Here is a 26311-nt window from a genome sequence, read left to right on the forward strand (position 1 = left end):
AGGAAAACCAGACGGATAAGAGGCATGGAGGAGATCAGCTATGAGGAAAGATTAGAGGAACTGAATTTATTCTCTCTCGAGAAGAGGAGATTAAGGGGGGATATGATCAACATAGATTATTTCCTAAATGCACATATTATAACTGGATACTAACATTTATAGATAAAGTTGATTCAGGGAATATCCAATTGCCTCTTGGGCGATCAGGAAGGAATTCTTCCCCTGTTGAAGCAAAGTGGATCATGCTTTGCTCAGGGTTTGCCTTTCTCTTGATCAACTGTAGATATAAGATTGTATAATTTTTTTTTTTACTTTTTATTGGTTGATCTAGTTGGACTTTTCAACCAGGCTAACTATGGAAGTGGGGGGTGGAGCTAAGTCCCACTGTGTTTATCTATGGATCACGGCTCCATAGACACACAGCTCGGGAGCGATCAGACACTGTAAGCCCTCATAGCAAAAGGCTTGCTGTGGGGACAAACGAAGAAGTAGAGCCAAGGCCGCTGCCAGGGGACCAGAGAAAAGGAGGATCAGGGCTGCTCTGTGCAAAACCACTGCACAGAGCAGTGAGTATACCAGGTTTGTTATTTTTATTTTACAAAAAATGACTTTAGTAACACTTTACATTTCCTATTTGCAGTGAGTTGTATCCAAGCTGTTAGGTTTTTAACATTAATGCATCCTATGCATTATGGTAAAAAAAAACCTTCTGTGCTACAGGATCTACCCTTCACCTGAGCCCTATTTCGATCCAGTGCTGTGCCCAAGACTAGTGGCTCTCTCTGCTCTCTCCTCCCTCACAGGGCAGATTGATAGCAGCAGGAGCCATTGGCTTCCACTGTTGTCAATAAAATTCTGTGATGAGGGAATGGGGCAAGGCCAAGCCGCACCTGTCTCTGTCTATAGACACAGACAGGGCAGCTCAGGATTTGGAAGCACTTGCTGAAGAGGAGGAGCCAGGAGCGCTGGTGACGGACCCAATAAGAAAAGGATCATGGCTGTTCTGTGCAAAACCATTGCATAGAGCAGGTAAGTAAGACATGTTTATTATTTTAACATAAAAAAATAAAGTTTTACAACCAGTTTCAAAACAAGCCATCTTTGGCCTTTCTACCTGCTTGTACTGTAAAGTAATTCATTCTCGGAAATCCTAAGGATAACAGCAAAGACCCTAAAGCCAAGTTTCAGTTGGTTTCTAACAATTTAAAGATTTTTAAAGTGCTTTTACTGCTTTTTCAGAATATGTAGACTAATATAACCAGCTTACCGACTGGTCACAGTGGGTAATTATGTTACTGAATTCTGTACACAATTAGGCCTAGTAGACATAGAGGGGTAGATTTACTAAAACTGGAGCACTCAGAATCTGGTGCAGCTCTGCATGGTAGCCAGTCTGCTTTAAGCTTTAACAATAAAACCTGGAAGCTGATTGGTTTCTATGCAGAGTTGCACCAGATTTTGCACTCTCCAATTTTAGTAAATCCCCCCATGGGTTCTGTACTGTGTACAATAACGTGTCTGAAAAGTGAGAAATTGTGAGGGCATGAATTTTACACTAAGATGTATGTCAAATACAAAAATTGGGAAGAAACATTCTTATACTCCTTTATAAAGTAAACAGAACATTACACCAGGCACTTGCTTTTTTTTTTTCTTTTTCATAACTGTGAAAGACAGAATTTGATACAAACCAAATGGACAATGTTCTTTGACCGCTGTAATTTTTCTGGATCTCTTGTGATTTACCAGGTTATAGGCTGCTTATCTCAGAATACTGAGAAACCTTTCCAAATCTAATTTGCACTGTGGAAACAATGGGATGATCTTTACTTGATCTATGTATCAGTCTTTGAAAGACTACCAAGATTTCAGGATGACTGAAAATGTTTATTTTCTTTTTGAAAGCTAACCTATAATCAGTCTTCATTACTTTTCAAATTCTGTTGAAAACAGAAGGTTGTTATTGAAAGGAAATCTATGACCTTTTCCAGATATATACAGTAGGTCAACCATATCATCTTAAAGTGGACCTGAATCAAAAAGTAAAGATTGGCTATCCTATAGCAAGCTACTCCTGTGCCTAAGAGGTACTCCTGAGCTTACAGCCACACATCTGTGTACTTGCAGTGTGAATCTCCAGCGCTGACTGCCAATCCCACCAAGATTTGGTTAGGTCATTACTGTGCTGCTTACTGTTCTCCTTTGTGTAGAGAAAAGGAAGCAAAGCCCTGCCTCTACCAAGATGGCTGCCTCCACACAGAGACAAAATGCAGGACAAAGCATGGTAACTCTGTAATGGAAGAAAAATGTCAACCAACGAGAGATCACTGGCTGGTGACTAGTCCGTTGCCCTTTGCTTACTCTGTGTAGCAAAGTGCTGAGTGCCTCTAATGTTTAATGTGGCATTCATGATCAGAGACAGATTAAGCCAGAACTGGGCCCTAGACTTTGGAATCCTCTCATCTCTTTAGTTGACATTGATGAGGATTGCCATAGGAACAGAGAAGCTGCATCCTTTGCAATGTCTCTGCTGGCATGGTCTTATTCGACACCAACTGTCTACAAGTGCATTCTCCCTTTAGGAAGGGAAATCCAAAGTGCATAGCTATGACCAATTGCTTCATTCTCCTGATTTACTGTAGGAGCATAAAGGTTGTATCTGGCCCCCGGGACCAGGAGTGTATTTACCACAAAGCAAACAAGGCACTGACCCCCAGAAGAAGGGAAGGAAGAAGGGACACATGCAGCATGGGGACCAGGTGGGATCTGAGAGAGGCTGTGGGCTGCTTGACAGTGTATGGAGAACCCGACTCTCTTTCCCGGGGTGTCCGGAGCTGTGAAAGTGAGTGTCTTCTCTCTCTTGACGGGGCAGTGGCCAGTGTATAGGGGGCAGTGGTAGTGGAAAGCTCTTTCAGCTGGGGGGGCAGGGATGTTGGTCAATGTCAGGCTTTCTCCGCATGGGGGTGGTGGTGTTGATTGGTGTCAGGCTCTTTCTGAGGAAGGGGGGGGTGTTGGGTCGCCAATTTTGGTGTTGCCTAGGGTAGCACAAAACTTAAATACACTCTGGACCCTAGACCCTCCTGCATAGGTTGCCTTGTGGATGATCTTGCTCTGTTTATTACATACAGCTGGTTTTCCTGCTTGCTCATTCCATTTGGTCAACAGTATCCTAATTTTCCAATTGAGGTTAATCCAAGCACTGCAATTAACACAATATTTATCATTTTTATATATTAAATGGAAACATTTGTTGTCCTCCCGCCTCCTTCCCCGTAATCTTCTGGGACACGTGACAGGTCCCAGAAGACTACGGGGCCATTCACAAAGTGCGGCACTTCTCGAGCATGTGCAGTGGGCACCAGGCTGTGAAGCCGCAAGCTGTCACAGCCAGGTGCCCACACTAAAGATGCTGGCGCCAGGGAGAGAAGACGGCCAGTAAAACCAGCCATGGTGAGGACACCGCTGGACCAAGGGACAGGTAATTGTCTGTAGTTTAAAAGTCAGTAGCTACAGTTTTTGTAGCTGCTGACTTTTATTTATTTTTTTTTTTTTCAGATGGAACTCCACTTTAAGTTAAAATAGACTAATAATCAATTTCTGCCCAGCACTAGGAAGTTGTTTGGTGCAATATTATTATTTATTATCTATAAACATATTGCTTATGGTTTGCTAGTCCTCTAGGTGAATTTGATATAGTACTCAGTCTCTATGCTCTCCTCTTTAATACCATCTTATTCATAGTATCCGTGATACACAGGGTCCAGTTATGTGTTCCTGAAAACGAAGTAGGCTTCAGGTTTTAGGAATGCAGACAGTGGGATGAAATTTCAATTCAGCTTGTAAAGCCAATGAAAATCTTGGAGTCTGATGAGATTTCCTGTTGTATCGCTTGCTAGAAATCTGCAGACTCACTTTTTTGTGTTTGACTTGGACACTTAGGTATTTCAAGTAATTTGTTTTCTAATTCCTTGCATGCCATTCCACAGGTATTGCCGGTCAGGTGTCCATCGATGCTAATGGAGACCGCTACGGGGATTTCTCAGTGATTGCCATGACGGACCTGGAAACAGGTACACAAGAGGTAAGATAAAATACGTGCTCTCTGGAAGCTTGGACCTGGCTGTGCTCCTCTCTCCACATGTCTGCACAACCACTAACTATTTGAGGATTGACCAAGAAATGTTAGAAAATACGCTAATGCACTTAAGGGGCCACAAAGCTTTCTTTTAAAGTGTATGTAAACCCTAACCATAAACTTTGCTCCCATTTTGAAAGTGTTTTGTTATATTTGTTCAATAAGTGCAAACCATATCTGTAGGTTTTGCAAAAATTGTGTGGTCTGATAATTTCCTGTGTTTTCTGCCTGTGCACAAGGAGGGGTTATGGAAATGAGGTGTGGGGAAGTGATGAGGAGGGGTAATCTATCAGAAATGAAGTAGGCAGGGCTGACACCACATGCCTAGGAAATCAGGATTGTGTTGTCAAAGGGAAACATAGAAGAATGCTTATGTTTTTTGCACATCAACAGTTATTTTTGTGTACTTGCATGTTTAAAGGGATACAACTTGGGAAAATGTACATGTATTCCAGAGATGTACTGTTTTGTTTTTTTTTTCACTTTCACATATTTAAGAGCTTTTTCTGCTTTCAACATTTGCCTCTTCTTAAACAACCAACATGCAACTAATCATTGACTTGCTCTAAATCCGTGGGGTCCAACCTTTTGACTTTCCTGGGCCACATTGGAAGAAGAGGAATTGCCATGGACCACACATAACATACACTAACAATCAGCATAGCTGATGAGCAGAAAAAGTCAGGCAGATCTCAATTTAACCATCACTAATATAGATAATGTTAAAACATAGTTCTTTTGTAATATTTGTTATTATAAAGTAAAAGAGGGCAATATGGTTGGATGGATGGAGTAGCAATTCTCACTGAATTCCAAAGATGCTCATCAGATATTTGGTTATAATTTTGCCCTTCGTGTGCTTCATCCTTAAAAATATTTGCAAACAAATATAGGTGCTGCCAAAAACTAATGACATGAATATAAAAAACATGGGATGTAAAACGAGCGCTGGGTTTTAAGCTGCTAGCATCAAGATAAAACCTCCTACTCTCTAAAAATCTGATATAAAAGATGCAGCACTAAAATAATCAAAGTGAAATATGTGCAAGCGCCAGCAGGCGTAGAGGTGAAAGTAAAGTGAATCGTTCAAATATGACGTATAAATGGTGAAAGCAGTATTCAATACAAATATAGTCATGTGACTTTGGTGGTGAATATGAAGTCCAATGAGGCAATAATCCGTTTCCGTGAATTCCGTGATTTGAGTGATTGGGAAAATGGTAATGTGAATGCACTAACCAGAAGCGCAATCTTTATGCGCATTTGTGTAAAAGGTATATCCCGTCATAGTCATCTGGATGAGGATAGGACCAAGGCAATCATCTGGCACACGTCAGCATACAAGTTGATTAATGGACCTTACGCACATTCTCCAGGGACATCTCCTCAAATGCACGTGATGGATGGATAGGGACCCAGAAAGTGTTTGTTGATATCCACCTTAAATGGCAATAGCTGCATGAATTGTCCTTGCACCATTAAAACTCATGCTAAGTTTGGCTTCTTCAAAAGGTTCTCGTCAATGGGCACTTCATGCAAATGTCAGGAAAATCTTCTCTACCTCTTCCACAGAGAACTTTCCAGATGCAGCTTGTGAATGGCTGGCCAGTACTCGGATTCCGCACTGATCACAGGCTGGTCATCTTTGTAAAGTCCCCCCGTGCTGTGTGGAGTTGTTCTAATGACAAGAATATGGTTTGATTGTGAAGAATGGGAAATGCTTCTTTGGGAAGATAAAACTTATAAAATTCCAGTAGAGTGACACTGTAAAATGTTTCTTCAGCTGCTTGTGTTCACTAAGTTTAAATGCATTTTTACAAATAATGAAAAAAAAAATTTTTAAGTAGGTTTACGTTTTTTTGTTGGGCTGCATGCATAGCCATCCTGGGCTGCATGCAGCCCATGGGCCACAGGTTGGATTACCCTGCTTTACAGAATATTTATCTGACTGAAGTAGGTGGCCTCACAGATGCCTAAGAAGGCTATCTGACTATGCAGAAACATATCTCACCCAGAATCTCAGATAAACAAATTTTTGTTTTTTGGCATCTGAGTCAATCATCAAGTGAGAAATTCCCCATACCCCAAAGTGACAGATATTTCATGCTGTACACAGAGGCTGTCTGAAGTAGTTTAGGAACAAAAGGAAGGTAAGTATATGCTGCTGTTGGGGCTGCCATTAACCTCCCTTTTGGTCAACAGCAGTTTTAGACCAGATAGAAAACAGCGTTAGTGAATTATAATCACTTGCAGAATTCTGCGACTGAGCGACGATTCTGCTACTAAGCTCAGTGATGTGCGAACTTGGTGCTCTATTGACTGTGGTACGGATCAGGCAGCGCCCCCAAGATTCCCATTTACTGGAGCATCTGGTATGAAAGTAGACGTTGAACACGACAACCCCTTGGCATTCTTACAATTATTTCTGACCAATGAGGTTATTGAAAATATAGGTATTGAGACAAACCAGTACCAAGAGCAACAATTGACTACTCTGCATCTGAAGTTTTCAAGAAGCAGAAAGTGGGAACCAGTGACTAAAGATGACATTTGGACATTTCTGGGCCTAATAATACTTCAGGGAGTGGTGGGGAAACCCCTGTAGAAGTGGTATTGGACAACTAATAAATGACTTGCCACTCCATTGTTTGGCACGGTCATGTTAGAGTACAGATTTTCCCTGATCATGATATTTTTACACTTCGAAAACAATGAAAAATTGATGAAACTAAAGAAAATTTGGGAAGTATCTCAAATGATTCTAAAGAATTTCCAACGGAGCTATGTGCCAGAAAGAGATATCAGCATAGATGAAAGTCTAATGGCCAGCTGGGTGCAATACATTGCATCAAAGAGAGCACAATTTGGTGTAAAATCCTACATGCTATGCGAATCGTCAACTGGCTACATTTGGAATTCAGTCATATATTTTAGATATAAAATTCAATCTAAAATACAGCAACTATGGAATGGCAACATCTTCCGTTCTTTCAATCATTGAGCCATTGTTAAATCAGGGCTATTGCATAACAACCAACAACTTTTATACGTCTCCTGAACTTTATGAGTTTCTTCTGCAAAACAAAACAGATGCCAATGGAACTGTTAGGGCTATGACATTCTACCGAGCAATGAGGAAACAGCAAAAGAAGTACTGCAAGAAGATCTTCAGGCATCTTCTTGAGCAATGCTTGTGGAATCCCTACATTCTGCTTAAAAAAAAGAGTGAGAAACCTGTGATTCATTCTGACTTAATTTGGAAAATTGCCGAATGTATCTTTGTGAACCACCAAACACCATCAATGGCTGTGAATAGAGGTCATCATGCTGTTGGTGTTGTCAACCCGGAACGCCTGACTGGTTGTCACTTCATGGACTACATCCCACCAACCGAGAAAAAGTCAGCACCTGCAAGGATGTGCGTGGTTTGTTGCTCAAAGCGAGGTGACAGTGGAAAGAAAATCAGAAAGGAAACCAGGTTCCATTGTCCTGATTGTGACGTCAGACTTTGTGCAGTCCCATGTTTTCATACCCGGGATGTTTACTAAACCAATATGCAGTGTCTAGTAATAGTGCACCCTTGTTTGGACAAATTTCAGTGTTTTTGTTTGATTACATTATTTAATTAAATTTAATATTATTATATTATTATTTTTTATAATTTATTATTATTTATTATATTAGAATTTATGATTTCGTGTTTCAAACTTTATCATGCCCAGGATGTATACTGGTCTCTTGTTTGGGCAGATTTAAGTGAGTTATTCTTAAGAATTACAGGCCTACAATATAAAACAACAAATTTCCATGCAAAACAATGTACCGCTTTGAAATTCAAAAATACTGACATAATCAGACCGTCAGGGAGGTTAAACTCAACCATTGCTCTGCAAAGGCAAAGCACAGTTCATTTTAGGGTGATTATTTTGTAATTGAGTATGTTTTAGTGTATTTTTTAAGTGTGAGTGCTAAGGCTTGTTTTACTTTAGCTTCATTTTCATTCATTCGAGAAAAAAAATCCATCCCGCTCTTTCAAATTTTCAAGTCACTATGGTCGAAAATGGGCATCAATTTCACTCCACTAGTGATTAGAAAATCAAATGAACGTTCTAAAAACAAAAATTTTAATTTGAAAATCTACTAGTGTATACCCAGTTTAAGCTTTGTCTATTCTAAAAAGAAGAGACTTTTTCCAACAAAGCATTAAAGAGTAGCCTGGTAAACTGGTGAAACCCACCTAGTGGATGGAAATAGTAAAAATAAAATATAACATTAACCTCCTTAGCAGTAATCCCGAGTGTAGCTCGGGGTAAAATTTCTATACCAAAAGCGGTAACCCTGAGCTACACTCGGGCTTACCATGTGGCGCTGCTCTTGGGGTCCCTGCAGCACTTACCTTGTCCTTCGCTCCCGCGATGTGTCCCCTGCAGCGTCCCCGGCCATCTCCTCCGGCCGATGCCAGCATCCGGCTTCTGTGTTCCGGTCCCTGTGACGTCGGGACGGCGGGAAATTTGAATTTTTTAAAAAATGTCACATTTTTGCTGTCATTGCTATTTCAATGCATTTCACATACATTTTGTCCCTACTGCTTTGTCCTGTACCCTGCCTGCATTTTGAATGTTCTTTCTGCCTGGAAACTTAGAAAAGTCCATGGCGTCCAAAAAAGGTCCCTTTACATCAAAAGCGGTTTTAGAACAGCTAGAGAACAGCGATAGTAAATCAGAACCACTTGCAGAATTGAGTGATAATGATTCGTGGGGAAATTCGTCATCAGACACTGAAAACGATTTTGCGACTTTGCTCAGTGATGTGCGAATTTGCCTCTGTAATTCAAATTTCAGTGTTTTTGGTTTGATTATATTATTGAATTAAATTTATTATTATTATATTATTATTTTTATGATTATTTATTAAATTATAATTTATGATTTCGTGTTTCAAATTTTATCCTATCCGGGATGTTTATTAGACTCTTGTTCGGACAGATTTCAGTGAGTTATTCCTAAAAATTACAGCCTACCATAAAAAAATACATATTTCCATGCAAAAAAATGGTACCGCTTTCAGCACAAAAAATCAGAAAGAATCATACTGCCAAGGAGGTTAAAAATGTTCTGAGCATAACAAATAAAGTGCTAATACATAAAGGCTCCGAACATTTTCTTTAAATTGTTTTTTATCTAAATTGAGCTGTACTGCACATCCTCCCTTTGAAGAAGTTTGACTTCATTTAAGAGAACATCAGACATTTTAGTGTTTGTCTGCTCTTTCCCATCTTCCTCGATCTACTGCTCAGTGACAGGCCAGTTTAAAGCCAATTTGGATGGCATCTGCCTGTTCACCAAACAAAAAATAAATTATTATGGAAAACGATAAAAGGCACTCCTGTTTTGTTGTTTCAAAAAAATACAATGATGTAAGCTGTTTAGATTGAATGCTGGCTGTGGCATCTGTATCACATTCTTGTGTAACCTGGTCATTTTCTTCTTAGATGTAAACCAGATAACTGTGTGCGTTTGTGCCCATAAATATTTATATGATTCCAGAGAGCAGCATCATTTTGTTTTAACAAGATATGGCAGACCACATACTGTTAGGGTCATTTAAGAACTCCAAGAGTAAAATAAATGCATAGAACACAGCTTCGTTATTGTACATTGCAGCATTTGTCTGCTGTGAACGGACCGTCATTTCTTGGTCTTCCTAACCCCCTACCCACTTCCAGTATTCATGATGGACACATTTGTTTCAGATTTCAGCCTATTAACACTTCACAACTACTATGTGCTTTAGTTATAACACTCTAGATCTATTACTTCCAAGTGTTATTGTAAAATTTTAATATCTGCTTTTTTTGGAGCTAACATTTTTTAAATTATTCCGACCCTAACAGATGTAAAGAAGAAAGGATCGCCACTACTCCTGAGCAGTCCAGGTGAATATATGAGCAGCCTCAGCCTACATGTTTCCATCAAACCACACACCTTGATGCATTTCGTCTTGCCCACTAGGTCTTAGTCATAGGGTGGGCAAAAATGTATAGATTGACTTAGCCCCAGTGGGAGGATTGCATCAGGGTGTGTGGTTTGGTGGAGCGTGTAGGCTGAGGCTGCTCCTTATCATTTATTCACCTGGGCTGGTCGGAAGAAGTGGCGATCCTTTCTTCTTTACATTTACTAGCACCCTGAGTTGGGATTAGAACATGCCTGCACCCCTTGTTCTGGGACACAGGGATATGCTTTCACCTCTACTTTGAGGGGCACCAAAAGCAATCTAACAGGTCGACCCTACTCTGTGTCTACTCTGTGTCTCTATGAAGTCTCGTTTACATTTATTGGTTATTAAAATGATAAAGATTCCACAGTGATGCTTCTGTGTTCCTTTCTAGAATTGTATTATTGGAAGCACATATTACATTATGAGGTTGCCTCACACTCCAGAGATTCATTTGTACTGATTCCTGTGAGATACTGTACACTCACCAGCCTCTTTATTAGGTCCACCTTGCTAGTGGCAAGAAAATATCCCCCACACCATTACACCACCACCACCAGCCTAAACCATTAATACAAGGCAGTTGGATCCATGCTTTCAAGTTGTTTATGCCAAATTCTGACCCTAACATCTAAATGTCATAGCAACCGGTCTGCCCATTCTCCTCTGACCTGGGACATCAACAAGCCATTTTCGTCCACACAACTTCCGCTCACTGCATATTTTCTCTTTTTCAGACCATTCTCTGTAAACCCTCGAGATGGTTGTTCGTGAAAATCCCAGCAGATCAGCAATTTTTGAAAAACTCAGACCAGACCATCTGGCACCAACAACCATGCCATGTTCAAAGTTACTTAAATCCCCTTTCTTCCCCATTCTGATGCTCGTTTTAAACTTCATGAAGTCGTCTTCACCATATCTACCTGCCTAAATACAATGAGTTGCTGCCATGTGATTGGCTGATTAGCTTTTTTTGTTTCCAAGCAATTGAACAGGTGTACCTAAATAAAGTGGCTGATGAGTGATATTTTGTAACTTTAGAACATCTCAGGCTGATTCACAGGAGCTTGATGGTTTTAAAATTGGTCTTTGTATGTTTAAGTTTTTTTTTCATCTGATCTACTTATGGACGAAGTACATACCTGGTATGGCCTACAGAACATTCAATGGCCTTACTGCCAGGCATATCTAGCACGTTCTATATACCCCCACTCCAATGATGCATAATCCAACTCCATACCCCCCACCCCACTGGGACTGTTTTGACAGCTGAGGCCTCACTCTGTATGAGAGACACTGACTGCAGCTCCTTTTTCAAGCTGAAAGAGCTTGCTAGCATGACCACTGATAAATACAATATAACAATTTGGCTATATTGCAATTAGTTGCAGCTGTGACATGCTGATTGCTGATGCTTTGTGTGATTTGCTCTTTAACTTCAGCTGCAGAAAAGCTGAAGAGTTAAAAAAAATACCTTTTACTAAAATTCTTCCAAATTGACCCCAAATTGACAATTTCCTTTCCTGTCACGCTTATGCTTTGTTTTTGTTTTTTTGTTAATTTTCTTTTTTCAGTGTTTTATTTGTTCTTTTTGTAGAGTTGTGTGTTATTAATAGCGGTTGTTTTAAGACTAGAAAAGTGTGTAATTTTATAGAGCTTTTAATCTTTAACATATATAGAAATAATTTTTGGAAGAAAATACCAGATGCCCTTTTCCCCAAAATATCAATATATTATTTCAGTACTATATTATTAACACAGTTATTGACAAATCAGTAAGCCCATAGCTAAAATTTGAAAATTGCTCTTCTGCATAGGCAAAGAGATTGTTAAATTGTTTTAATACAAATACCCTAACCCAGGGGTGGGCAAACTTTTTGACTAGAGGGCCGCAATGGGTTCATATATTGGACCCGGGGGCCGGACCAAGAGTAGATGAATGATGTGTATGTGTCATCCATAGTAAGTATAGTAATATTCCCCCATAGTAAGCATAGTAATTAATCCCCCATATAGTAATTCATCCCCCATAGTAATTCATCCCCCATAGTAATTAATCCCCCATATAGTAATTCATCCCCCATAGTAATTCATCCCCCATAGTAATTAATCCCCCATATAGTAATTCATCCCCCATATAGTAATTCATCCCCCATAGTAATTCATCCCCCATATAGTAATTCATCCCCCATAGTAATTCATCCCCCATATAGTAATTCATCCCCCCTATAGTAGTTCATCCCCCCTATAGTAATTCATTCCCCATATTAATTCATCCCCCATATTAATTCATCCCTCATATAGTATTTCATCCCCCATAGTACTATTCCCCCCCAAGTAGTAAGCCAAGTCCCCCCTGTGTCAATTTACTTACCTTTGCTCCGCGCGTTCCTCTCGCCGTGTTCCCGCGCCGTTCCGGTCTTCAGGGAGGACTGTGAGAGGAGCCTAGCTCTCCTCACGTTCGTCACGCTGCCCCGCCTACACACATCCTGACAGCCATCCTGACAGTATCACGCTCCGCGGGCCGGATTAAAAGGTCCGCCGGGCCGTGTACGGCCCGCGGGCCGTAGTTTGCCCATTGCTGCCCTAACCTATACCTTTGAGCAACCTACAACATAGTATAAACTAGAAATCCTTAAAAAGAAAAAAAAACAAATATTGACCACATATGGCCAGATTTGGGGTAGGGTTTGGGGGCTTATATAGCCAGACTATAAGATGTTGGAAGGCATGTAAATGATGTAATTATAGCCTGACTGTCCTTGGCATCTCTAATGGTCCTCCTCACCTTTCCTGATTGCTACAGCAAATTAATCTAGTCCCATGATCCCTACAGCATCTGCTACAAAATTTTAGATACGTTTTAAAGAGGCACTGTCACTTTGCCTACTCAGTTGCAATTGTCCAATTACTTTTGGTCCCTTGAAAAAGGGGGGATAGCTACTCTTAAGAGCTGTAATTCCTAAACCCTTCCTCCAATTTGGATGTGCATACCCTCAAATTAAACCTGAGAGTGTGCACTTTCAGCCCATATCCATTATATAACTATAGCTTGAATATGTTTTGGTAAATACCGGAATAAATCTAAAATTTTGCCGGTGTCCAAATATATATGGACCTAACTGTATGTAAACCGTAGCAATGAACCTCTCCTACTTGCTTCCATTTGGTCTGTTAAATTTACAATTAAAAGTCCTTTGTTATATTTGTTTGATAAGTGCAAGAAAAAAAACCCTATTAATCCTGCCAGAAATAATGATCTGTGTTACTTCTGCAAACTACAAATCTAGGGAGAACCGAAAAGGGGAGGCAATTTGTAGTTCCAGCATACTTCCTACTATGCTACTTGTCAATAGAAACAGTACAATGAGTTAGCATTGTCACCCTAGTTCAGGAATTGCGTTACTGGCAGAATCACCAGATTGAAATAAAGAAGAAAAAGCCTAAAAAATATGAAAACTAATAAAGGCCCAACATATAAGGACTGATACACTGCAATATATTACATTTTTGCTTTAATCTGCTTTGGTCTGGATATATAGATGATTTTAAAATGAGGTTTGCATTAAGGGTAACCCTGTTTATGTATTTATTTGTGTGCTGTGATGGAATTGTCTCAAACTGTCCCGGGTTTACATTGAGGGCCTGAGCTGTTCCTATAATAATCACCCACTGGGTTGTTTGAAAGTGGAAATGTCCTTTTCATTGAGTAAATAGTGAAACAAAGCCAGGACATTCTGGATTTCTGGAATAAGAAGGCTGTGACTGTAAAATTGCTTCCTCTACGGATTTTAAACAGTATAGCTTAGCTATCCCAGACACAAACCAGAATCCCCCGTCAGGGCAATAAATAAGTTTTATTGTCCTGAAATTGCTGCAAGTTTTGATAAACCCTCAGCATTTTTTTTTCTTTTTTTTTTTTTTTGCTGGCTGTCTCTAAAGTGTTTTTGCATAATTGACATTCTTCAGGCAAAAATATGCGAAGGACAAAAATGCAAAACAATCGGTGTGTTCTCTGCTCTTCTACGGAATGGAACCAGGTTCTGAAATATTATCATTAAATTATGATTACTTAAGGATCAGTCACACTTTGGTTGCACAGTGCGAGTCTGTGTTAATCATGTACATGTTCCTACCACAGTCTAAACATGCTCCGACCACAATTTAGTAAAAGAAGCCACAAACAGAATTTAGAATAATAAAATCTAGTCTCGTATTTGGCTATTACATTTGCTGTATTTTTCACATATAGGAAAAATGTGAGAAGTATTTACTTTTAATTTTTTTCAGCTTTTGGTTAGCTTCTATCTAGAATGAATGGGGCCAAGTCAAAGAAGCAAGCTTTGCTCGTCTAGTGTCTGGAGACCCACCAGGCAGAATTTGTCTGTTAAATTTGAATTCCAGCTTACACTGTGTTCCTGTGACACAATACAAATGTACCTGGGCTTCTGTACTTTACCTTTTATGTAGTCATCTGAGGCCCTGAAAACTCAGCTTGGTCACAATTTAATTTCTTTTCAATTTCAATTTAATTTCCTTCTCCTACTGCACCACTCCCCATCACCGTTTTGTCTAAATCAGTTCCACTGATAAATTACAGTTCTAGAAGATATTACATTAAAGCTATAAGGCTTTCACTGATCTTTTGGTTTCTGAAAATAGAAACAAACACCATATAAACATAGAAAAGTAAGGCAAGAAAAAAGACCTAGTGGTCCATCGAGTCTGCCAGTTTTTTGTTTATTATTATCTCTACATGTTTTTTTTTGTTTTTTACTTTTTTTTTTTCTAGGGTGTTTTTTTTGTTAACTTTTATAGATCTATGTTTGTCTCATGCATGTTTTGAAACCACCTACTGACCTACTGTTGACTGGCTCACTACCTCTGCTGGAAGTCTATTCCAAGCATCAACTACTCTTGCAGTAAGATAATACTTTCTAAGATTAGTTTTGAACTTTCCTCCAATTAATTTGAAGTCATGTCCACGTGTTCTTGATGGTGGTTTCATGTTGAAAATGCTACCATAATCAATGACAACATCCGGTATGTTGAGAACAAAAAAATCTATTCCAGGTGAACACATTAGAAGCATGCTGGCAAACTTTATTTCAGATCCTTACCTGGCTGTGTCCAGCATCTTTTAGCATACTGAGAAGTGGCTTAGTGGTTAGTACCTCTGCTTTGCAGCACTGGGGTCCCTAGTATAAATTCCACTGAATCCCATCGGTTTCTTCTGGGTATTCCGGTGTCCATATATGCAACTTAGACTGTAAGCTCTTTGGCAGCGATTACTTCCCTGGCCCTTTAAGGGTTCTAAAACCCGGGAGGCGAGCCTTCAGGTCATGTGACTGCTGTGATTGGCTTTCACAGTGGACAAATGATCAGAAAGCTCCTGATCACAAGTATGCATCACCGCTGGCTACCATGCGGGAAGCATGCATTGAGTGCGCTTTCAGCATGGTAAGTAGTTTTAACAGTGCTGCATATATGGGTCCGGCCGGTGTTAAGAGGTTAAGGGCAAGGACTGATGTGAATGTACAAAAAAATAAAGAGCTGCATAAATTGTTAGCACTTTAAAAATACTTGTAATAAATAAATGGGATGGTGTTTCATTAGCATCAGTTTATTAGGATCAATGTCATAATTAGAAAAGCTTCAGTCTTGGTGTCCCTTATGTTTGGAAGAATCCTATTAAAGGGTTAGCTCACATTTACAGAAAAACATAAAGGGGAATTAATACTGCCCCCCACCTGGACCCTGTTATACTTGCCACTGGGGTTGTTGAGCTGTCAGCCCCCATGCAGCCGGTCTGTGAATTTGAAATCCCCATTCTTCTCCCTCTTGTCTGTGCAGCACCTCTGGAATGGACCAGATCAATTTATTTTTTATTTTATACATTATAAGTACTTATATAGCACCATCAATTTATGCAGTGCTTTACATATATATAGACTGCTCAAAAAAATTAAAGGAACACTTTGAAAACACATCAGATCTCAATGGCGAAGAATATCATGCTCTATATCTATACTGATATGGACGGGGTAATGTGTTATGAACGTAAGGATACCCCATCATTTGATGGAAATTAAAATTATCAACCTACAGAGGACTGAATTCAAAGACACCCTGAAGATCAAAGTGAAAAAATTATGCAGTAGGCTAGTCCATTTTTCTGAAATTTCATTGCAGCAGCTCAAAATGGTACTCAGTAGTTTGCATGGCCCCCATGTGCTTGTATGCATGCCTGACAACGTCAGGGCATGCTTCTAATGAGGCGACGGACGGTGTCCTGGGGTATTTCCTCCCAGATCTGCACCAGGGCATCACTGAGCTCCTGGACAGTCTGAGGTGCAACCTGGTAGCGTCAGATGGACCGAAATATGATATTCCAGAGGTGTTCTATTGGATTTAGGTCAGGCGAGCATGGGGGCCATTCAATGATATCAGTTCCTTCATCCTCCAGGAACTGCCTGCATACTCTCTCCACATGAGGCTGGGCATTGCCATGCACCAAAAGGAACCCAGGACCCACTGCACCAGCGTAGGGTCTGACAATGGGTCCAAGGACTTCATTCCAATCCCTATTGGCAGTCAGGATGCCATTGTGTAGCCTGTAGAGGTCTGTGTGTCACTTCATGGATATGCCTCCCCAAACCATCACTGACCCACGACCAAAATGGTCATGCTGCATGATGTTACAGGCAGCCTAACATTCTCCATGACTCCTCCAGACCCTTTCACATCTGTCACATGTGCTCAGGGTGATCCTGTGAAAAGCACAGGGTGCCAGTGGCGGACCTGCCAATTCTGGTGTTCAATGGCAAATGCCAATCAAGCTCTATAGTGCCAGGCAGCGTGCACAGGGCACACTAGAGGATAACAGGCCCTCAGGCCACCCTCATGAAGTCTGTTTCTGATTGTTTGGTCAGAGACATTCACATCAGTGGCCTGCTGGAGGTCATTTTGTAGGGCTCTGGCAGTGCTCATCCTGTTCCTCCTTGCACAAAGGAGCAGATACTGGTCCTGCTGATGGGTTAAGGACCTTCTATGGCTGTGTCCAGCTCTCCTAGAGTAACTGCCTGTCTCCTGGAATCTCCTCCATGCTCTTGAGACTGTGCTGGGAGACACAGCAAAACTTCTAGCAATGGCACGTATTGATGTGCCATCCTGGAGGTGTTAGACTGCCTGTGCAACTCTTGTAGGGTCTAGGTATCGCCTCATGCTACCAGTAGTGACACTGACCCATAGCCAAACTTGTGAAAAACAGTCAGGAGAGATGAGTAGGGAAAAAAATGTCAGTGGCCTCTACCTGTAAAACCATTCCTGTTTTGGGGGTCGTCTCATTAACAACCTCCTCTGCTACTTAACTGATCAGATCAATATCCCAGGAGTTGAATTGACTTGATGATATAATTTTTTTGAGTAGTGTATATTGTACATTCACATCAGTCCCTAACCCTCAAGGGGTGTAATATCTAAGGTCCCTAACTCAGTCATACATACACATACTAGGGCCAATTTAGACAGGAGCCAAATAATATACCAGCATGTCTTTGGAGGAAACCCATGTGGACACAGTGAGAACATGTAAACTTCAGGCAGGTGGTGCTGTGGTTGGGATTTGAACCAATGACCCTAGTACTGCCAGGCAGAAGTGCTAACCATTTAGCCACAGTGCTGCCCCATATTAGGTCATTGTGGAAATGTTGGCCAATCAGGATCTATTTGGTACTCCCAAGAAGTGCTGCTTGGAGAAGGGGGAGAAGAACAGGGATTTCAAATCCCGGACTGCCGTACTGGCTGCGTTGGTGCTGACAAACGGGAAACCCCGGAAGTAAGTACAGCGGGGGTGGGGAGGGTGTCTGGTTCACCTCTACATTTTTTCTGTAAAGATGAACTGACCCTTTAAACTGTGTGTCAAGGAAAAAATAAAAAAACAAAACATATGCAGTACATATCTGCAACCGATACACATTTCTCTGATTTATCCCTTTCGTCCCTCAAGTACATAAAACATTCAGTTGATATACCAGAAATGCTCTCAACAATTAATTTCCTCCTGTTGACTGACACTACATGCCTTTCTGTGGACTGAAATTGCAAGACATGGGGGTTGATTTACTAAAACCAGAGCATGCAATATCTGGTACAGCTCTGCAAGGAAACCAATCAGTGTCCAGGTTTTATTGTCAAAGATTAATTGGACAAGCTAAAGTTAGAAGCTGATTGGTTACTGTGCACAGCTGCTCCAGATTCTGAGTGCACCAATTTTAGTAAATCTACCCCCTGGTGTCAGCCCTTCCAGCTTTCTGTTGTTAATCTACTATTTGCCCAGTTTCTTCATCTGCACAGCATAGGGACTAATTTGTTGTATAGTGCAAGATAAGAACTGGTGGGACTCCTTGAAATTACCTAGAATGTGTGCACAGGTCAGCTCTGAATATCTGCCCTGATCTACAGATATGTTTGCAGTTATTGAACAGATATAATAAAGTGCAACTAAAGTTCCGCTTGTTGTTCACTGCGAGCAGGCAGGTATTTTTCATTGCAGAAGAGACGTGCAATGGTGTAACAAAATTTTTAGGCAGAAATACTAGTGATAATTTAAAAATTTTTTGAGGGTATAAACTTTTTATTGGATAGAAAAACTGATTTATTACCCTATCCTGTCCCGCTGGATGCAATCCAGCACTTTCAATCAAAAATCTTTTGTTTCATCTGTGGCTCTAAAGCCAACAGATTGGCCCGTGCACAATGTACCCTCCAAAAGATATGGGTGGACTGGGAGTTCCAGATTTTAGAAAATAGTGCATGGCGACACAACTTACACAACTAGGCCAACTCCGTCATAGTGGCTATAGGAAAGACTGGGTGTCTCTCAAGGCTCAAGTATGCTCCCCACTCCCAATGGATCTACTGGTATGGATCCCCTCAAAATGTTGCAATGCTATCTTATGCCCCACGCTCTCCTACTCTCTCAATTTGTGGGATATGAGGTGCAAACACTGGCCCTTACGCTTCTCACACATGCCAGCAGACCACCTCTACAATAACCCTTTGTTTCCGCCGGGTATGCACCCTAATCGTTTTAGTTGGTAGTTAAATAAGGGACTTTACCAAATAGGAAATTTCCTTGACCATAAAGTGGTATGCCCATCATCATACTTTTATGCAGCTTGGAGATGCCAACATCAGAGAATTTTCATATGCAACAAATGTATCATTTTCTAAACACCTCCTGATCTGGCTGTACGCACCATGTTTGAAAATAGATGTATGCAAGGAACTCAGCTGCAGGGGTGCATCTCCATGCTGTACTTTAACTTTTTACCACCCCATCGGCTAAACTCTCTTATTAGGTGGCATGGGAGAAGGATCTGGGCACGGCTCTTGAGGAGGAGGACTGGCGGCCTTGGAACTCATGTGTTTACAAAGGCCTAAATGTCACTCTGATAGAAGCAGGGTATAAAGTTTATGCAAGATGTTACTTGGTACCAGATTCTCATGAATGTACCTGGGATCATTGGCCTCATGCTTTAGAGGTTGTGGCCAGATGGGCACAGTTTTACACATATGGTGGACTTGGATAAGGATCCATTTTTTTGGAAGAGGATCTATTCTCTTATATACTCGGTTACCATGGTCAACATAACTAAAGACGCTTGCATTGCCTTGTTAAACAAACTGGTTGAGAATATCCTGAGACATACACAAACTTTAATCTAATTTATTTTTTTGTCGGCTAAAATTACCTTTGCCACTGCTTGGAAAAGTTTGATCATTGATATAGTCTTGATGAAGTGTAAGCTCACTTGGATTATGCTTAATGAAAAGATTGTGAGTATTTTGCGAGATAAACAAACCCTAGTTGAAAAAATTTGGACCTCCTGGCTTATTTACCTACAGGTTCCAGACATATGGGTCTGACTCCAGGGCTGGTGAGAACTGGGCTCCCGGTCGGACCTCCTTTCTTTCCTTTCTATCTTAGCTCTTTCCCCTTTTCCCTTTTATCTTTCTTTTCTTTCTTGTCTTTCGCATGCCCCCCCCCCCCTTAAGCTCCCCTTTTTATTTTAGGCCTTATGGCAACCTTTATCTAGTCGAGAAGTTATTTGTTCCAATAAATTATGTCTATTGGAAATATCTTTGGTACTTAACAATACACGTCAACTGCACTATTAATTTGAAGTCTATCTTCCTGACGATCAGTACTAAAAGTGCTACAGCCCCCATTGGTCCCAACTGTTTTTATCATTGGATTGGTCTTACAAAGCCCCAGACGGGCCTGCAGTATCATTGAGTTTGGGGGGAAGCTGGCCTGGTCCCATAACTTAGTCTTTTAAATGTCATCTTGCCACGATCATCCATAATTCGCTGTTTCATCATGAGATTTGGATATTTGATATTTTGCTTTTGTTCATTGATACATTCACTTTTCCAATACTATGCTCCCCTCCAGAATCGGTAAGGGCTTACTGAATAACCCTGCCATGATTTTATAGCTTCCATGTGTACCATTAACATTATGTGAGCGGTGATGTCTGAAAATGTGCTTTTTTGTTATGCTTTGGGTTTTTTTATGTGGAATGAAAATTCTAATGAAAATGATTATATGCAATATTAGAAAAATTATAAAAAAAGAAAAAATGTACACATTAATATCATTCTGTTTGCAAAGCATTTAGGTCTCTCTTATGAAGAGTCCAGCATTTTTCATACAGGAACCATCCTGTGTATAACTGACTAAACTAATCATACCCCCTCTACTAGCAGATGGAAGGAATGTGACTCTTCCTGCTCTCTATACAGTCTGATCTCCCTACTGTTCAGGTTTGTTTCAGGACAGCTGTGAAATGAGCCAGAATTGTTAATTATTTTGACACCCCCCCCCCCCCTTCCAACTGCTGGATGCTAACATATATAGGTTAATTAAAAAAAAGTTTAAACCCCAATGCATAATCTTCAATTATTTTTAATTAATAAATAACTGGACTGTTTTATATATATTTAATGTGTATTTGCCTGTATTAGGACCTAAGGGGTGGTATGTTAGAAAATGGTACAGGGGAGAGATATACTGCTGGGACTGAGGGAAGAAAGTGGATGATATAAAGGATTCCTAGCGCCCACTAAATGAAATTAGAGCCTGTCCATACAAACATTTCAGGCAGGGCTTAGTATAGTGGAATTGATAAGAATTGTATGTTAATTGTGCTAATTTCTATGTGTTTGATCCTGGAAAGTTGAACTGTTTCGATTCCTGTCCTGTGTCTTATCCTTGTTTTCCAGACCCCATTAAAAGCCAGGCAGGATAGTGTCTGGTTTCATTTTTCAAGCTACACTTGGGCTGCATAATGAAACGTTATGCCATTACTCAATTAATACATTGCCCTTCATCATTCACTTTCACAGTACAAGCCAGGTCAACCTGACTACTTGCCATGATGGTGATATAATTGGATTTGGTTTGCAGTACTCTACAATAATTAGCTTCATTAGGATAAATCCATAAATGAAAGAAAATTGCCTTTTTGTGTGGACATTGCTAAGCGACATCACTTATGGAAGGAATTTTCTGACTTTTTGATATTTCAGTAGTGGGGTCTCCTCACTTGGGAGAAATGCCCTCATTGTGGACACAGACCATAAATAAAATCTGACAGGGGCTCTGACCCTTCAAAGTCTGTTCAAAATAATATTTTTTGACTGAGTGGTTTTAAATGTGTAAGTACAGTAAATCTTATTGATGACTTATATTGTGTGCTTCCTTTTTGTATGGTAATTATTTTTAAAAAATTTTTGTTATATCTGTTCGATGAGTGAAACATTGACCTGGCAGAAATCCAGTGCCATCCAGTGCACTGTTTTCTCAAGCAGTCTTATCAGCTCTGCCTAGGGTACCTTGGTATACTACAGAACACCCCAGATGGGTAGTTGTACTGTAGTCCTAACATACATCTTGTTCTAGGATAACAACCCTGCTTCTCCATAGATATAGTACTGTACATTAAAGAAACCATAGACAGAGTGATTTTCTTTCCTGCAACCACAGGTTGCAGGAAAGAAAAATTGTTTGATTCCGTCATCAACACAGTCAGTGTTGATGGGAGAAAGCCTCCCATGAAGCCATTGTGTTCTCCCTGTGGAGACGGCAGAACAGCTATTACTGCTAGTAATAATTGCATATAAAATCCAACAGGCTGTTTGTACCCAAGTTGATCAATCGATCAACTTGCATACATGCAGCCTGCCCATACATGGTTTGAATCTCAACCAGTCCCTGCTGAACTGGCTGAGATTCGAACCATCTATGGTTGGATTCAGTGAGCATTGTCACCCCAGGACAGGAAGTGTGCTACTGTTAAGATTACTTGGTGAAAACGAAGAAAAAAGGCCTAAAAATGAGCACCCAGGCAACTGTACTTTTCGTTCAATTTGTCCTTTAATTAATCCACCCACCCTCCTATGCAGCCCACCGGTTAGATACTTGTCTTCCTTCTAGCAATCCTTACTGTTCAGTCCTGCTTAGTGCTGTGCAGCCTTTCCCTCAAAAATGTCCCTGCAGGGTCTTCGTGGGTCGTGGTCCCATTTATTTATATAGGAGTGCCATATTCCATTGGGCCAATGGAGGCTGCCATGAGTACTGCTTACCTAAAGAATGAATGGCACCACAAGGTAGGGCTGTGCAGTGAAGCTTTCTGGAACAGGAGAAAGGTAACTATTATGTACCTCCACTCAAGGAAGAGAAGATTCATTTCCTAAGTGGAGTTGCGTAATAGTTAAATTGGTACGGTTGTCCTTTGATGTTTCTTTTGGTAAAAATAATATATTCTGATATATTCTGATAAATTGTTGCTTCTTATTATTTCATGTAGGTGATTGCAGACTACTATGGAATTCAAGGAAACTTTGAACTTCGACCAAACGTGAAGCTCCTGTGGGGATCTGGTAGAATAAGACTAGAAGAAAATAAAGTATTCGAACAGATGCCTCCATGTAAAACATGTAAGTTGTTTATGTAATAAACTCTGCATGGAAGTATTAATGGTGTAGATGTAAATCATTATAAATGTACATTAATGGTGTAGATCAGCCTTTCTCATCCTTTTCAACACAACCCTTTAAATACCGTTCTGGTCTCAGGAAATCCTTGCTAAAAATGACTATATCTACAATTCATGATATAGTAGTGTGATGGTCAGTGGCAAGAATGCTCCTTACACTTGTGGTCATTGGGAAGAATATCCCTAAAAAGATCAATGGTGTCAGTGGGAGACAGAAATTGTTCATTGCAACCCCTAGCAACCTCTGGAAAAACCCTAGGGTTCCATGGACCCCTGCTTGTGAAACCCTGGTGTAGATCATGGATAGGCAACTGCAGTTCTCCAGCTTTTCTTAAACTACATGTCCCATGAGGCATTGCAAAACTGACAGTTACAAGCATGACTCCCAGAAGCAAAAACATGATGGTGCAGATGAATATCATTCAAAATAATAAGACTGATAAAAGAAAGGGCTTTCTCGGGAAATATGCCACTTTTATTTTATTTTTTTAAAGGTCAAATTTGATTAAATTTTCCAAACGTACAACATATAAGTATGGCGATAAGGCACAATAATGTACAGCAATATGGATTATTTTTATTTATTTCAGGTACTTATATAGCACCATCAATTTACGCATCCCATTACATACTGTACATTCACATCAGTCCTTAACCCTCACGGGGCATACAATCTAACATTTCTAACCTAGATTCACATACTAGGGCCAATTTAGACAGGATCCAATTAACTCTTAATTATCCAAGAGTGTGGGAGGAAACCAGAGTACCGAGAGGAAAACCCATACAGGCACAGGGAGAACATGCAAACTCCAGGCAAGTGGTGCCGTGGTTGGGATTCAAACCAGCGACCCTACTACTGTCAGATGGAAGTGCTAACCATTTAGCCACTGTTATTATCAGACTACACATCTCAATACAATAAAGCAAAGGTACAATGCATACATATGCCATATAGTGTAGCAGATATAAGAAGCGCCACAGAAAATGCAAAATAAATCAAATAAGCAGCACCTCTAACCAAAAAAGGTAAAATAGTGTACAAATAAAAAGTGCGCTAATTATTCACAAAACATGCAAGGATAAATAATAAAAATAAATTAATTCATAAATATAAACATAAGTCCAGTCCCTTGAAGACATCAAGTGATGAAACGCGTTGGACCTGGCCTAGTGGATGTGACGTTGGAACGTTCCTCCCAGCTGTCAGCTGTTTGATCGCAGTGCAGGAGGTTCGTCCCTTGGTTTTTCCCTTGTGGATGTGGCATTTTAGAGGCTGTCATTGCTGGTGTCGGCTAGACACCTTCTTTGTGAGTGCAATACTTTAGTAATAAAATTTTACTGGTTTTAAACGTACTGCACCATCATATCTCTTCTTATTCCTCGAGCTTTGCCCATGTTATTGGAAGAGCATTTGCTGCCTAGCTGTTCCATATGTGCTGATTGGATTACTATTGGTTGCTGTTCCTCTACTGGGATATCCTGCAGATCATCGCTCCCAGAGCAAAATGCTATCATGCTGGTTTATAATATAATCAGCATATAGCTCTGGTGAGTGTATTCATTTCATCTGGTGTCGGATTTGCACATGGGTGTTTGTTTTCAAGATTGATATTAAGTTGATATTGGACTATCACTGTTATGGTGGCTGGACTTATGTTTATATTTATGAATTCATTTATTTTTATTATTTATCCTTGCATGTTTTGTGAATAATTAGCGCACTTTTTATTTGTACAATATGCCATATAGTACTAGGCTTAACACCAGACACATCCAATAAGTAAACAAAGAAACGTGAAAAATTACTGTAAATAAAAGAAAATAAACAACAGAACTAAAAAGAAAAACAAAGGACACTGTTGCTGGTAACATGAAAGCAGTCTGAGCGTTCTTCATAAGGAGGACACTAAAGCTCACGTTATATACATTATGAAGTAATATCAAATCATATGGCAGGGGATTCATGCCACTTTTTATTTTTTTTTTTGCCAATCATGTGCCACTTGTGTGTCATGTACACTGGAAAATCTGTCTTACCCCAAATCTATTCTTAGAATATATAGTGTATTTGAGGGTTTCTGTATGAAATATTACAACTGGCAAGAGGTTCAGTTATTTAGAGTGGTATTAAAGTTTTTTTTATTTTTTCTTTTAACCCTTTTCCCACCTCCCTATAGCAGAAATACTGCTACAGAGCGGCAGAGGTGCACAAAATCACATATATATATACATGATTTTGCATTTCCGGGTAGGGGGGCACGCACAAACCCTACCCATGCAGCCACTGGCGGCCTCACCTGTCGATCACCGGGTCCTGGCCGGTGATACCCCGTGATTGCCGTGTATCAACAACAGGGGAGAGACCTGTATGTAAACAATACAGTTCTCTACCCTGTCAGCTCCTGCGCAATGATTTTTATGGCTCTGCATAGCAGAGTCATACAAAGCAATGTGCTTACACTGTAAAACACACACACAGTGAAATAGCACACAGTTAACCCTTAGATCGCCCCAGATGTTAACCCCTTCCTGCCCAGTGTTATTAGTACAGTGTCAGTGCTTTTTATTAGCACTGATCACTGTATTGGTGTCACTGAGGATGTCAGTGACACCAAGTCCGTTCCTCCCCCAGTTTCAGAATGCCTGCTGCAGTCCCACTATAAGTCGCTGATCGCCGCCATTATTAGTATAAAAAAAAAAGAATTCCAGTATTTATACGACCATTTGTAGATGCTATAAATTACATGTAAGCCAATTAATTTACATGTATTGGGATTTTTTTTAGCAAAGACATGGAGCAGAATACATTTTGGCCTAAATTTATGATGAAATTTGATTTTTTTACATTTTTTTTTACTGGATAAACTCAAAAATATTGTTTTTTTTCTCAAAATAAAAAACGCACAGGCGATCAAATACCACCAAAGGAAAGCTCTATTTGTGGGTAAAAAAGGGTACAAATTTAATTTGGGTGCATCGTTGCATGACCACGCAATTGTCAGTTTAAGTAACGCAGTGCCATATCACAAAAAATGGCCTGGTCAGGAAGGGGAGTAAATCCTCTGGAAGGCAAGTGGTTAAACAATAAATAATGTCATACCGTATATACTCGAGT

The 26311-nt window shown here is 40.1% G+C and overlaps 1 protein-coding gene across 2 annotated transcripts in view; it reads left to right on the plus strand.

Annotated features, from left to right (window-relative positions):
* The window catches only part of NPR3 (natriuretic peptide receptor 3), a 172919-nt gene that overhangs the window by 125748 nt on the left and 20860 nt on the right, over positions 1–26311 (plus strand). For both annotated transcript variants that reach the window (XM_089689456.1, XM_089689455.1), the window contains exons 5-6: positions 3987–4081; positions 23005–23134. In XM_089689456.1, coding sequence (XP_089545582.1) covers positions 3987–4081; positions 23005–23134 — 225 coding nt within the window. The remainder of the gene's footprint in view (positions 1–3986; positions 4082–23004; positions 23135–26311) is intronic.

Source organism: Staurois parvus, unplaced genomic scaffold (assembly GCF_062004578.1).
Source record: "Staurois parvus isolate SC_StPar_1 unplaced genomic scaffold, SC_StPar_1.0 ptg000475l, whole genome shotgun sequence".
NCBI classification, from domain to species: domain Eukaryota; kingdom Metazoa; phylum Chordata; class Amphibia; order Anura; family Ranidae; genus Staurois; species Staurois parvus.